This window comes from Amia ocellicauda, chromosome 12, assembly GCF_036373705.1.
Source record: "Amia ocellicauda isolate fAmiCal2 chromosome 12, fAmiCal2.hap1, whole genome shotgun sequence".
Taxonomy (NCBI): Eukaryota; Metazoa; Chordata; class Actinopteri; order Amiiformes; family Amiidae; genus Amia; species Amia ocellicauda.
Genome location: NC_089861.1, coordinates 14,666,102 through 14,681,272, shown reverse-complemented (window position 1 = coordinate 14,681,272; position 15,171 = coordinate 14,666,102). Strand labels below are relative to the sequence as shown.

General features: G+C 36.5%; 1 protein-coding gene across 1 annotated transcript in view; it reads left to right on the top strand.

Moving 5' to 3' along the window:
• The window catches only part of slc10a7 (solute carrier family 10 member 7), a 142,288-nt gene extending 130,461 nt beyond the window's left edge, over positions 1-11,827 (top strand). Inside the window, exons 11-12 of the mRNA XM_066718441.1 lie at positions 7,800-7,945; positions 8,285-11,827. Of these exons, the coding sequence (XP_066574538.1) occupies positions 7,800-7,945; positions 8,285-8,317 (179 nt within the window). The 3' untranslated portion in view covers positions 8,318-11,827. The remainder of the gene's footprint in view (positions 1-7,799; positions 7,946-8,284) is intronic.
• The last annotated feature ends 3,344 nt before the right edge of the window (positions 11,828-15,171 follow it).

Sequence of the window (15,171 nt, the reverse complement as noted above, 5' to 3'; positions counted from 1 at the left end):
TAAATGCCTGCATTTTAACATACATGTGTTTCCAATCATCTTGATATCATATTTTCCTTGATTTGCTATTGTATTTTTCATATTCTGTATCATCAACGTACTGTTCAGAAAGTTTTCTGCATGTGGCTGCTTAATTTTCCTCACTGTCTCTTTCCTTGTCCTGAAGGATCGTTGCATACCACTTCTTAGTCCCAGAAGGAATGTAGCCAAAAATAGTAGAAACATGGAGCAAAAAGCTAGCCTACACAGAGAGGATTGTGTGGCAATATATTCCTTAGGCATATGGTTCATGATTTTTCTATGGCTATATTTCTTTTTATTCCCCATCTGAGTGAAGTGTTTGCGATTCCCTTGACATCCTAGCATTGCTATTACAATGGGCCTGCTGTTTCTGTGGCAGATCTGTAGTATAGACTTGGATTGTTTGGTGAAACTTTCGTGTTATGTCAGATCATGAACACGAAGACGGGGCATTTAGGGTTTTGTAAGGACACGTTTGAGATGGAGAGATGGAGAAGGCCTGAAAAGCTTTGTAGATTCATGTTGTTTGTATCTTTGTTTTTGTGTTGTTTTGGCATATTGAAACGTCCAATTGCTGCTCCCTGCTGCTCTGAATGGGGAGGTCACATGTTGAACAGAAGAACCCTCACCCTCATTTGCTATTGGTTTTGTGGCAATGATGTAAATCTAATTCAAATTGTTTTATTTGTTTAAGATGAGAGTTTTCCATGACTTTCAGGAATCATAATCCTAAAAATAAGATTCAAGACTAGATTTGTTTCTTTAAATCCTCAACGTCAGGCTGCTTGAAGTGCCCTGCTAACAACTATCGATGCCATAAATACTGAAAATTGCACTAACAAACAGAAAACATTGTTTGAAAAGTACTTGTTTTATTGCACCGATCAGAGCACCCAGTGTCATTTGAGTTTCGGTTGTGTCAACTGCTCTGCTGTAAATTAAAGGTTTCAATCACAACAGTGGCGTAATGTAGACGAGTCCTTACCATTTTTGTTCAGGTTGGCTTGCTGTATTTGTATGGACTACATTTGCTATTCAAGCTCTATCATTTCCATGCAGGTGCCTCTGAATAACATAATGAATGTCTTCTACAAAACCACATAAAATACATTAGCACTAAATATGTTAACATATACACCAAAGAAAACTAGAGAAAAAAGTAATATATTAGTATCATTATGTTTTTATTCTATGATTTCAAATATACGTCTTGTGGAAGTAGCCCTGTTCAAAGCATGTCAAAGTTTGAGTCTGAATCTTAGTGATAGTATGGCAACCCATCTGCACAGAAGTGGTAAGGACTTGTCTATGTAACAACACTGTTGCAATTCAGCCTTACCAATTTAAGTTGTCACTTAAAGCACAACCTTTGGCTTAACTGAAACTGGCATGTAAACACAGCCATTGGGAGTGAATCCCATAGAAATGGGACAAGAAAAGATGCATCTTGTATCATACGTTATATTTTTTATTAGATTTTATTTATTTATTTACCTCTCTCATTAGACAGCTTACAACATAAAACAAAACAGTTCTCTCTGTAAGCATAAACCTAGCAGTCCATGTGCATGCTTGAGCCTTCATGCAGCTTTTGCCACTCTGGGCATATTATCTTTTACACAGTGATTTTGTCATGCAGAGTATACAGCACAACATGGTTCAGGCATACTTTGTGCATGGTCTTAAGATCCCTCTCTGCCATTATATGAAAGTTGTTGAAGGCAGGTGGTATCTTCAGTTAGTTCTTTGTCTTATTTAAACAGCTCAGGCCAAAACATCATCTTCTGCTTAGTCATAGCAGGATAGAATGACCTTGTCCTTTGACAGCACTATAACTATATTAGTATTTTGCATACCTGTAGAGTGATTATATGACCATATCTGAAGGGGTCTGTCACATTTTTCTAAAGTCTGTTGTTTTATTATTGTACCTAATTCCATCATGGATGAGATTTATTAAAAGTGGGTGGGGGGGGTGGATTGAATTCATCAATCTCAAAACTGAATGCTGTTGTTTTTTATCGAAGTTAAGACAGAAAAAACAATGTGTCAGATTCATTCATTGAAGTGAGAATGACTTGTTTACTACTTTGTTCCCATACTGTTATCTTCCCTGTGATAAAATAAAATTACAAATGCTTATGACTCAAAGACAAACAGAACTGAGATCAAAAGAACACAAAATGTCTGGATGTGAATTTCAAGTTAGTCAAATGGGTCCATTTCACCTCCCTGTCACAGAATGCACTTTAATCAAAGGGATTTATGAGAAAAAACTAAAAACAAAACAATAAATAAACAAATAAAATGCTGTCTAAAATTGGTGAAATACAGATTTCAGAAGTCAAGTTGTTGAAAATAGCGATTATTTGGCTCCGGTAGGAGGTAATTTTTCAAAGCCATCTCTTAAAGCACTAGAGGCTGGTAGTGTTTGTCTCTGTCGAGCTTGTAGCTAGAGATGAAACGCAGACGGAGCAGTCAGGTTCTCCAGCCCCCTACAGAAAGGTTTTTCTTTTCTTTTTTTTTTTATCCCTGACATTTAAGCCCAATCCCTGAAACACCATTATTTCTTTATAAGAGTGCAAAACTGCAGCTGAGCTTAGAGAGCTAATATTATAAAGAACTGAAGTCCTTATTGTTTTACCTCTTCCGCCTGGAGTATAGGATAAAAGAAAGTTGGCTCTTAAACATTGTTGGCAGATGTCGCTTGAAAGCACTCCTTATGGAGTGTGCAGCAATGTCAGATTCTGTTGGGTAATTTTTGACAAATGTGTCATGCTTGACATGGAAATGTGGCTTGCTGTACATTAGAGATTTCCCCAGTGTTCAGAACAGGTAGTAATGTGCCGAGAAAGTGCTCTTCATCTGCTCACACTGTGTACTTGTCTACTGGTGGAGAAAGGCTCTTGCAAGAAATTACTTTAGTCAGAAGGAGAATCCATTTACAATATGTGCTTTATAACATCTTTCAGACAATGCATCGCAGATTAGAGACATTTTTGATTAATCTTTCATAAACATTTTTCAGTGCGACGGCTCTGAGGCCTGGCAAATGCATGCACAATGCCTGTTCCATAAAGTCAGATGTCATCACAAAGACTTGTATTGGGTCCTTGCAAAGGAAGTGACACAGAATCAGTAGAGTGGCGCTGCCATGATAGCTCTATGAAACTTTTCTTTGAAATTTGCATCAGCTGTCCTCAACTGTTTTTCTTTCGAATTAAAAAAAAAAAAAAAAAACCTCTCCTGTCCTCATCAATATTGTGCTTCATATTTGATGTGTATTCAATCCATGTTAGCTTTTTGGTTTCTATAACTTTGGTTGTATTTTTTCTTTCTGAAGTTCTCTCTAAAATTCTGTTTAAGCATAAATATATGTACTGACAGTCAAAATTAAGTAGCCACATGGACAATCTTGTTTCAATAGAACTATGAAAGAATCAGTTTTATATAAATATATATTCAACTTTTGAAGAGAAGAATGTTTAGCAGACATTAAACTGCAAATTCATGCAATCAGAATATCCTATATTCTTAATTGGTAATCACAGCTGCACTTGCTCTATGCAATTTGTCACACATTTAACAGTGTATCGCTGTCTATTGTCCGTTCAGTCCTAACCATGTCCTGGAGCATATTTAAACAGGTTGTTGTCGTCTTTTGTCCAGCTGAACCCACAATATTGAAATTAGATAAAGGTCCTAGAAGTTAAACCAGCACATCAAAAACAGACATTATTACCAGTAGTACAATTACAGTTAGCATTTAGGTTATTCAAAATATTTCATCTTTGCAGGTGTACATGTGCCTTTTATTTTGATATGTTGTTTTCTTGTGCTTCTTGTTCAAAAGGGTAAAAATATAAAGTTTATGCAAAGTAATTTCTTAAACTTTATTCATATCATTTAATTTTATATTTTCAAAGGATTTATGTTAAATGTATAATGCATCCATTTACAATTAATAATAATGTACATTTACAATTATAACTGAAGTGATTCCACTGCCCAAGGGGGAGGGGTTTCTGCGCACTTCCATAGGAACCCGATCGATACGTCACTCTATCAAAGCTGCCATTGGCCCCTGCGCTCGTCACTCAGAACAGGTCCCTTCCCACTTCCTGTTCTATAAAATGTGACGTCAGCGCAGGTTCGTCCTCTTTTGCTGGGAGCCAGGACTCCCACGCGACCTTGCAACCCTTGGGCAGTGCTTCCTTTTTCAGATAACCGGGGTTGCATTCGCAACTAATCGTTATCTTTCAAGTCAGAAGCACCGCCCAAGGGGGAGGGGTTACTGTATAACAAAACCGTCGCAAGGGAGGAGGCAGTGAGCTGATAAGGGAGACTGCCCCGAGGTGACCGCTAGGGGCCTCGGCAACACAACTCCAGCAGGAATCTCAGGCCTGAGCCGCCCAGGAACGAGGACCGCAGTCACGCTCTTACCGGGAACTGTCTAGAATCAGCATATACAAGACGGAGCTACAGAGGTTAACTCTTACGCCCTCCGCGCAATATCATGGCAGTGGACCCATGATCCAATAAGAGACAGACCCTGGGAAGACATCGACGGGCTGTCAGCAAGTCCAGGAGCAGCTCGCGTGGGTGCTCGACTGGAAGGCATAGTCCGGTGGAAGGGAAGACACGGTTCAAATAGCTCCATCAGGATGCACTTAACAGGGGCAGACTGGGAGAGGAAATCAAGAGCCAGAGCCTGTGTGCTGCTGGGGCTCGACTGCAGCCAACACCGGGTTCCCAAAGGAAGGGACCAGTCCCGTCATGTCCAACCTGTAGAACCAGGCAAATGTAAGCGGCGAGGCCCAAGCTGCAGCCGCACAAATGTCTGCCAAGGGGGCACCTTGAAAAAGGGCCCAAGATGTGGCAACACCTTGAGTTGAGTGGGCCACCAGGTGTTCAGGCACCGGTGGACTCGTAGGCCATGGTAACAGTGTCCACAATCCAGTGTGGGAGGCGCTGCTTTGAAAGCACCTGGCCCTCTGTCTGTGCTCCTGTGAAGGAGCTGAAATCGCTTGACAGCAGTGTTTTGTGCCATTAAACAGCACCTCTCCTTCACTTTAAACAACCAAAAAAAATGATGCATTAAATGACTATTGCACTATGCACAAATCTTTTTCCCTGTAACCACATACCGCTAAGCCTGTTACAAATGCAAATGTATTATTTCTGTCATTTAACAAAATACAATACAGCCAACCAGCTGAAACAGTGGTAATAATAATAATATAATAAGGTCTAGTGCACAGACAAGACACAGAGAGCTCACATTCTCGAGTCCAGACGAAATGGCAAAAGAGGACGAACCTGCACTGATGTCACATTTTATAGAACAGGAAGTGGGAAGGGACCTGTTCTGAGTGACGAGCGCAGCGGCCAATGGCAGCTTTGATAGAGTGACGTTGCAGGATGCAATTTTTTTTTTTTTTTTTAACGAACATGAAACATTGCCTTTAGACATAAAGATAAAACAGATATTTTATTTTATGTTGAATATGTTCAGTACATCATATATTTAAAGTAATAATAGTAATACTGATAATATACACAATTGATTTTAATTAAAAGTGTCAATAAACACTGTTGACCATACCGATGGATCAGGACAACAACATAGTGAAAGCGATATGTCAATTTATAATTGAAGTAGTAATAAAGGGAATTATTGTGAAATTTGTTAGGAAATGCCTATTGTAACAAGGACAGCAGTGGTCCATACCTGCTATTCATCTAATTTGCTTTCCATGAAACAAAGTATCGAGTACTCCTATTTGAACCTCAGTAAAGCTAAGCTTCTATCAGAAAGATATCCTTAAGTATGTATTTAGGAAGGAATGAGATTCTACACTGTCCACAAATCATACAGAAGCATGTTGGTATTTGTGGAACTCATTTCATTTCTCAACCACAACATAAACAAAGACATCCTATTTTCCCTTGGAAAAACAAAGAGACAGGAAAAGTAATGTAGTTAATAGTTTTTTTTTTGTTTTTGTTTTTTTTCAAAGTATTTTAAAAATGTATTATGTCCCATTAAAATTCAAGGTGCGTTTCACTTCGGATAAGCATTGCTGTCTCTTTAAATAATAAGAACTGTCTGTTAAGTGGCTGTCTGTTTACAAAATGTGTGCCTGTAAATGAGACCTGGTCTCCATGGAACCCTCCTTGTATAAATATAAATATTAAATAAATATTAGATAAATAATTCCTGTTGATAAATAATTCACATTTTAAAATTTAAAAAAAAAAACATCATAACAATAATATTGTTTATTAATTTTATGTTTTTATGTCTTAAACTCATTAGACAAGAACGCTTGTTGTCCCTTTCACAGGACAGTGGGAATTGACCTGTGCTTTACCCAGAGCTGGTGAAAGGTCACTGCTGTGTATCAGCTTTGTAGCAAGCTTTGTGGCAGGATCACAACTTGGGTCCTAATAGAGAAATCCAGAGTTCAAACACAGTATCGCACCCTTCTCAGCTCTGTGGGTAACAGCAGGACAGTGAACTGTGAGAGATGGGTAAAGAGACTGCTTTGGCTAGGCCCACTCCACTGATGTTGGGATTCATATGCACAGAGATGCAATCCACCTATTTCAATTAGATAAAGCTCAAGGAAAACAGTGTCCTCTTGCTCTCTTCTCGTAATAACTTGATATTTAATTCACTAACATACAATGTACTGCATCCAAACAACATCACATGTATGAAATCATGGCATTAACATTAATAATAACATTTAAATAGAAGAGAAGAAATAATAAATACACTTTGACACCAGACTCATACACTATTATAGATCAATTGTACATTAAGTGACTATTTATAGTTTATAGTTTTTTTTCATTCATCCATTCATTTTATTTCTATATTTTTACTAAGAGGATTTTGTCTCCAGCTGCTATCACTGCGTTCCAAGTGCACGATTCTCAGGAATAACATTGCTTTTCTGCGCTGTCTTGAACAGTGTGTCTCACTTCCTGAGACGTGATATTCATGTGTGTAGCTGTATAGGAGTAGGAATATTTGATTTCATGTGACAGTAACAAAGTCAATTTTGTATTTGCCAGAAACTATTTATGTGTAGTTAATGCGTTTTTATTTCTCTATCAGTCTAGGCTTCAAAATAATTGTTAGTTTAAATATTCTTTTTTTTTTTTCCTTAACACTCCATTATAAAAAATACATCAGTTACTAAACACATTACTCCCCTCACTCTCAATCAGCCCCTCTAGAACAGGGCTTTTAAGTATAAGTACTTTCCTAGCTTTCCATACTAGAACATACTAGATGATTCTGGATACTATGCAACCTTAATCTACCCATAACAGAATGTTCTAGATGGTTCTTTAGTCCTCCAAGTGTTTTCTACTAATTTTGATAATAGACGTTTCCAGAGATCCATATTCAAGTGGTGTTAGCCTAGAGTACCTCTAGGGATTCAGCCCTGTGTAGAGAGCTGTTGAAGAGAATGTGACTGAGTACTGCAAAATTATGACTATTGTTTTGTTTTGTTTTGTGAACACCTTGACAGTGAATAATATGCTTTCAATACATAGGCAGAACATTGTCAAATCACAGATGACTGGTAAAAAATAGTACATTTCTAATTATTACTGATGGTAGTTAATTAAATTGACTATGTTCACAATGGAAATGGTTAGTTTGTTTCAGGTTATTTGGAGCCTCTGATGAAAACGTAGGAGAAATGTTGATCACTGGCAAATGTATGGTTTTGTGACACGTTTCATCATTCTTTTTTCAGGGATTCCAATGCTGAAGATCGTGTTCGAAGGCTATGAGCACCTTTCGCTAATCTCCGTGCCCTTGCTGGTCTACCACCCCACACAGATCCTCCTGGGCAGTCTGTTAGTCCCAACCATAAAATCCTGGATGGTCACTAGACAGAAGGTAAGAAGCAAACTGACCAACTTTGACGTTTAGGAAAGTAATTCAGAAAAAGGGCCAAGAACAAGACCATCAAATCTCAATGACTTCATTTGTTGAAGCATCAACAAAATTGTCCAATTCTGTCTGCTACCTGGCTACCTGCTTCATTGTCAAGTATCTATACATTTTCTCATCATGTCCACAGATGGTGAAAGAAGGGTTTATTTTTAAGGAATCATAAATGTGTATACTAGACATATGTGCTGAAAGCTTGGTCTATATTTTTTAATGTTTAGCCTCCAAAAAAGATACCAATGTCATGATTTCTGTGACTCATTTGTTTTATCTGTCCTTTTCCAGGCTGTGAAATTAACAAAGCTGCAGCCTGTATAACAGGAAATGTTAGTCTAAAGGAGGGTGTGAAACTTGAGGGTCCATATAAAGAAGTCAGTGTTGATCTCGACATCACTGAAGGCTGCTCCAGCAAAAAGGACATTGCCAAGCAAGTGCCTTATCAGAATCATCCAGGAACACAAGCTGGGGCTAAAACCAACAGGTTTGGTTGTCACAAAGGATCATTCTCTGACTTTTTCTTTTTCTTTTCTTTTCTTTTCTAGAAATATCTCTCTATTTTTTTTATATATATATATATATATATATATAAATGTGAAGATCAATATTGAACTACTGTAACAAAGCTTTCCTAAATCTTGATGGATTGATTGGGTTAGACTGGTTGAAGGTTTTTCTAGCTTTTCTTAAAAACAAAATGTTCATTTTATCTTCTTGAAATAAGGGTAGTTTCTGTGACTGGCAGTGAGACATTATTAACCGTTTTGGTCGGCTGATTCTTAGAAAGCTACAGTCCTGCAGGTTTTACAGGTAGCTTTAAATAATCAATGAGAAATGTCCTGGAAAGCATGATAACTTGAACTAATTAAGTCAATAATTTGTACATTTAAGTAATTTAGAGTTCAGCTGGAACACAAAAAGCTCTCCAGGACCAGGGATGCAGATGTCTGTGCTGTCCAATTAACACACGGGCCAAAAAGACTGGGCTGAAACATTAGCATTTCTGATAATAATAAAATGGCATGGACAGAACGAGGCAGTTACTACAGCTATATTTGTACAGCTTTATGTTTGAAGAGCATTAACCCTGGCTAGTTCCTACTGCAAGACATTTAATATAAGTCATGAAATCTATTCATCAATAAGACATCTCTGAAAATCTTCCAAACCACCCACCCCAAGTCTGTTTCTGAAATGTGCTGATCTCACCTGTACCAAAATAAATAGAACAACAATAAATAAATGCCTTCCTGGCATTTAGTACAGTACTGATATACAATACTGCTGTACATAAGGTTCAGTTTTACAACAGAAAGACTGGGGCTGGCTAGACAGTGTGTAATAATGTCATTTAGCATGTACTGCATCAAAATAGGTGAATGTGTTCTTGCCTAGAGGGCTTAAAAATACCTTAACAGTCTTTAGAAAGAGTTCCATTAAGCAAGAAAACTGAACCCTGTTGCCACCTCTCGTGGTGGTGCTGATTTGAAGAAAGAAAGAAAACGAAAAACAATGAGCTATGGCATAAAACTGCAGTCAGTTTTATTTTTGACTGTCTCTGTTTTGGACTCCATAAAGCCCCCTAAAATGACTGCGTGATTATCTGCTTTTGTCTGTGACTTTCTCCTGCCTGTGACACCTCCCTCCAGGCAGTAAAGCAGTAATCAGCTGTGTTATTTTATTTTACAACTATGCACTTTATTCTCCCTTGCAGTCCAGTGCAGAAAGTGAAAAAGACGCTAAGTTAAATTCTGCGTGCAACTTTTGCATACATTATTGAGAACCCCAGTGGATTTAAGCTGTCTGTCTAGGACTGTTTAATGGAGTGTTGTTGAAGGGGAAATTAGGACTGAGACGGAAGACAAATAACAGTGCAGCTTCAATTTGTACTGGTCCCCCTTTTTTGCCAAGTTCTCAGTAGTGGGACTAACAATATATATCTCCTGCATGGAAGCTGAGGAACTTAAAAGCTGCAAAACTCTTCAACTGGAAGATGGAGTGAAAAGGAACACTTCTTCGGCAGAAGCCACTGTTGCATTCAAGGCAAGCCAACAAAGAGCTCTGTGCTTTAATGAGATTTCACCGTTGCAGGTAACTCCGGCTGCCTTCTTTACCAGGCCTAGCAGCTGACTTGACTTTGTTTCAGTTTGGAGTGTGTCATACGGTACAGAATCCAAAGAGCAGCCCTGCTGTCTCCTGGCTGGCGCCTACCAAATCTCAACTGGTGTGAATAACATCTTTGTCTTCTTAGTATCAGTACCCTTGGAACTGTGTTCAGTTTTAGATTCAAACCTCATTCTGTTTCAAAGTAAAATAGTTCAGTACACTACAGTTCACTTGCCATTAATTTGGCCCATGGAACAATATCTAGAGATCCTTTTTAGACCATATCCGGCTGCCCATCTTTGATTTCTGTCACTTGGTTTAAAATTGTTTCTTTGATTTTAACTTTTTTTCCTTTGTGCATTTGCCTTACACAAAAATAAAATGTTAAATACTACCCAGACATTCCAATAAGAGCAAAATATGTGGACCTCTCCATATTTTTTTAATTTCTTGTTCCTTTACTTATTTTAATTTCTTATAATGTGTAATATATGTTTCCATAATATCCTAATATGTTATGGATATTTTAGGTATGACAGTGTATTGGTATGTCTGAGTCGGCCCCTTGGTGACCAGTAGAGGAAGGTCCAAAATAAAGATTCATGAAAATGACGAGGTTCAGAATTGAATCAAACTACCAGTGTGCTTTCAAACACTTTAAGCCAAACCATTGGAATAACAAGTGCAATGATTCAATATCGACTTGTGTACCACACAGCTCAAGATTTTGCAGTACCCATTTCCCCTGTTAAACAACATTGTAATTGTGTGATGTAGAGTTGTTCAACATATTTACACCCCTCATTGAAAACAATGTTATTCAACAATTCAGTTTTATTGCAAATGTTCTGGAATTTTCTCTGGGTGGAGTCAGTTTTCCACAAACTCAGAAGATATATATTTCAACAATGAGTATAGTTTAATTAACAATATGTATTTAACCAAATCACAGAATACCATTGTTTCAGCTGAGTGCTGTGAATGCATTTGACTGTGGCCGTATTCAAAGAGAGGGGCTTAGTGATGGTTTTTGATTAGTTCATTCCCGGAAAAAATAGAAATGCTGCCACATTCCTGCCAAATCTTTCATTACAATTAAATTAAAAATAGTTCCTAGTGCTTTATGCATATACCCTTAGAGCACATACAATTGCCTTTAAAAGCCTCATTCTTTGAACTCTGCAATCCATTGTGAGTACACGTCTGTCAATGAGTTTTGAGATACGAGCTGTTTATAGCTAAGCAAAGGAAGTTTTCCAGTAGAAGTCCAATGTGAGTACTGTACTGCACTGCATTTTGTTGTAACTCACACCTAGACCAACTGTTGTTAATGATTTTCAGAGCAGTCGAGTAAATGGGCTTTTGACAGCTGACCAGCCCTGTCTGGCGAGTGTTAAAAGCAGCCGCCGAGGTGCGTTCTGATGGACTGTGGGGCAGCAGTGAGCAGCTGCAGCTTCCACAGAGACTTTTATTCCTGGTGTGCGTGACAGGGTAATTCTGCCTTACAGAGAGAAAATCAAGGTGCACGTATATTTGAACTTTCTTTCTATTGACTGCTGTCTTTATTTGAATGTGGGTTAGAAGACCAGGGGCCTTTAACACTTTCATTTCAGTGTCAAGCGATGTCTATTTTTCAAATTAGTGCTTTCACAATTATTTTTCTATTTTGTTTTTTAGGCCTTTTTAAAAAAAATCCCAGCAAATAATAAATGGTTATTAAATCCACCCAAACATGTCCTGTTTATTAATAATGATAATACATTTAGATTTTAAAACTCATTGAACCTTATCATGCTTGAGAATTTAGAGCTGAGTGTTAACTCAGTCCTTTTTGTATTTTAGGTGCTGTGTCTATTAACTTCTAACCGTGCGATTAAAGATGGATTACTTTACTACTCATACACAGTGCTGTCAAGATCAATCAAACAAATAGGGCGATCAGGCTGTTTGAAACACGTGACTTTTGTATCTGGTCACATCTGGTCACCTTAATATCTATGTACGGTTGTAAACAAGTTAATTTACCCCTTAAAAAATGAATGCAACATAATACACAGTTCATATAAGCTACATTAATGAACTGATAACAATTTGACATAAGCACTGCAAGTAGAATGAAAGTCAACTGAATTATTAAAGATCCATAGCAATCGAATGCAACAAACCACACACTGTGAAGGTCTGTACAGAACTGAAACCGCTGCTCTCACTGAAGTAACGTGAGTCAATATCGGAATATCGCATCGCTTTAAACTGTGAGATTTCTAAACTTTGTGTATTTGAAGCTTCCTGACTGCACCCTATATAATGCCCTTCATTTGAAACCGTGTTATTGCATGATTCAATTCGTTTAATAAATATCGTACATTAAACCATTCTTATTCAACTGATTAGGCTAAACATCTTTATCAGTAAAGTTAAGAGGGGATGTGCCATTTTAAAGAACAATCTTAACTTCCTTCAGTCAATTGGAATCTTTCTCTAGGCTGTTCAACAAACTGTGAAAAAATATAATTAATAAATTAGTATAGTTTAATTAGAAATCTTTATTAAACTAAACTCTTCGCAGAATATCAGTTTCAAATGAAGAGTGAATGATTTCGACTACTGCTATATTTACCAAATCCAACAAAACAAATCGCGTATCATAGTACCCATAAAAACATATATGCAGACACCCAAGTTAGCATACGTAAACCACATAATTCATTGGGTTTTGTGACATTTTAGAAAGTACTCGAGTTGTGCTCTTGTGTTTATGATGTTCCTGAACACCTGGATGGAATGATTTGCTTAGAATTCACTGCAAACCCTTTCATCTTTACATGTAAGCATATGATACTTTAGCAAGGCTGTCTGGGTTAAGTAGAATTTGAAATAAACCTAAAGCATAATTTTCAACTAATGAAAATGAATGCAAAATGTTATGGTATCTCTTGTTTGTGCTGTCTTAAACTCTTTAACTGCCTCTGACAAAATTGTTATAGATGTGATAGCAAAAAAGATGGAGATGTAAATTTCTGATACTATATATAGCATAATAATAATAACAATAATAATAATTGTTATTATTGTTATTATTTTGTATATAGATTGTTAATTGCCACCTTAAATAGTGTTTTACTATCATATAAATCACATTTTGTTACCAGTGTCACCTCATACAGAACATTTCCTATAAGGACATACAGAGAAGTGCCATATTATTGGGTTGTCTTCTTGAGGAAGAAACAAAATTTAAAAACATTTTGGTTCAGTGTAATTGGAAGCACAAATGGTTGTGCTCTGATTTCTGTTGCGTTAATATAGGTTGTTCTGAACCTCTATTATAAGTAAATTGAAGTTAATGAAGTAGAGGATTATTTCCTCATTTGTTTGCTAACCATTGTCGGGTTTTGCTCCAGAGATGCTATTTGTAATATATTTTTACATGAATAAATTACATGTTACAAACCAAAACACTTGAGCAGCATATTGAGGCTTGTCACATTACATTGCAAAGTACAAAAGACAAAAGAAGTGTAAATGTCAATAGATATCAAACCCTTTCTATTTAATTACAATATTGTGACCATAGCTCTGTTTTTAAGGGAAGACCGTTGGCATTTTCTTGTAGGGGAAGTCTACAAATTAATGTAATAACTAATAGGTCATCAATTAAAAATGATTTTCCTCAAGAGGTTTTTGTTTACACTTCAAAACTCTGTCTCCCATTTTAGTTTCATTTTTGTCTTTGTGAGTACATGTTAAGCTTGTTTAAAGAGTAGACAATAGATTGGAACAGGTTTGATACACTTTATATTTGGGGGTCTTGCATTTAATGCACTTGTACACTTTTTTAATGAAGTTTGTTTATAGTTGTGGGATTTAAATGGGACAATTCTAAACATGAAGGCTTATAACTGTTTTCCTTCCTCAGTGCTCAGTTTATCTGGGACACTGCATGCAAATGGAATGTGTTGTTGGTCTGTTTTTCTTTGTTTTATGTTTGTTTTAGTTTTATTGTTGATTAATAGTGAATGTACAACCAAATGGACCATCAAACAGTGTCGATGAAATTGTGAGTGAGAATATTACAGGCCTGTTTGTTAGCCACGGGTTGAGTCACTCTGAAGTGTTGTAACACACAACAGGTTCAATTGTGGCAGCTATAGGGTTTTATTAAAAACAGATATATATATATATATATATATATATATATATATATATATATATATATATATATATATATATATTATACATACATACTTAGGGATTATAACACAAGTCTGACAGTTTATCACACAAAAAATACTATTATATTATAGTTCAAAATATGGATTCTATTATGACATAAAGTTACTTTAATTAAAAGAAAAAGTAAGTAATTTAAGCAGGCAATTCCAGGTTATTTCCTCACTAAGGATAATTATGGATATTAATATGAATATCTATCTAATGACTTACTATGGTTAAAATATGGAAGATACAATTGTAACCATTCCCTTACTGAGTGCCATCCAAAGTTACCATTGAAGCCAAATAATTTCAGGTATGCTGTTATTATTTTATGTTCATTGTTTCTCATTTGGGGGGTTTATTGTGATGCAGGTGTCTTCTCTTGGGGTTTTTTATCTTTCAATGACATGTATTTGTTAATGATGAGACTGTAAAATAAATAAGCTTCAAAATGAGCAGTGCTTGGTTACGTGTGTGAAATGTGTCTAAATTATCTGTAGAACAAAATGTTTAATCCTATCTTTCACAGGAGGACCTGACTTTGTTTAATGAGTATAGGGCAAGACATTATTCTCTCTTTCCCTCAGCATCACAATATAGATGAAAAAGTACTAATGACTAATTAATCCATTTCACGAAATAATATTAACCATACAAAACTGCAAAGGTCATCTTTTGCGGGCACTTTTGTCATCAAAATAACATTGTCAAGTTTCAATTAAATTAAGGCTAGAGGACAATTTCAGTTTCCTCTCTTGAGATTTAGATTTAAATCTGTGTGGGTTTTTTTTGGCTGTGTATAAAGTTATAATTATATGGAAATTCAACCTCTTCACCTATCATTTTCTTTA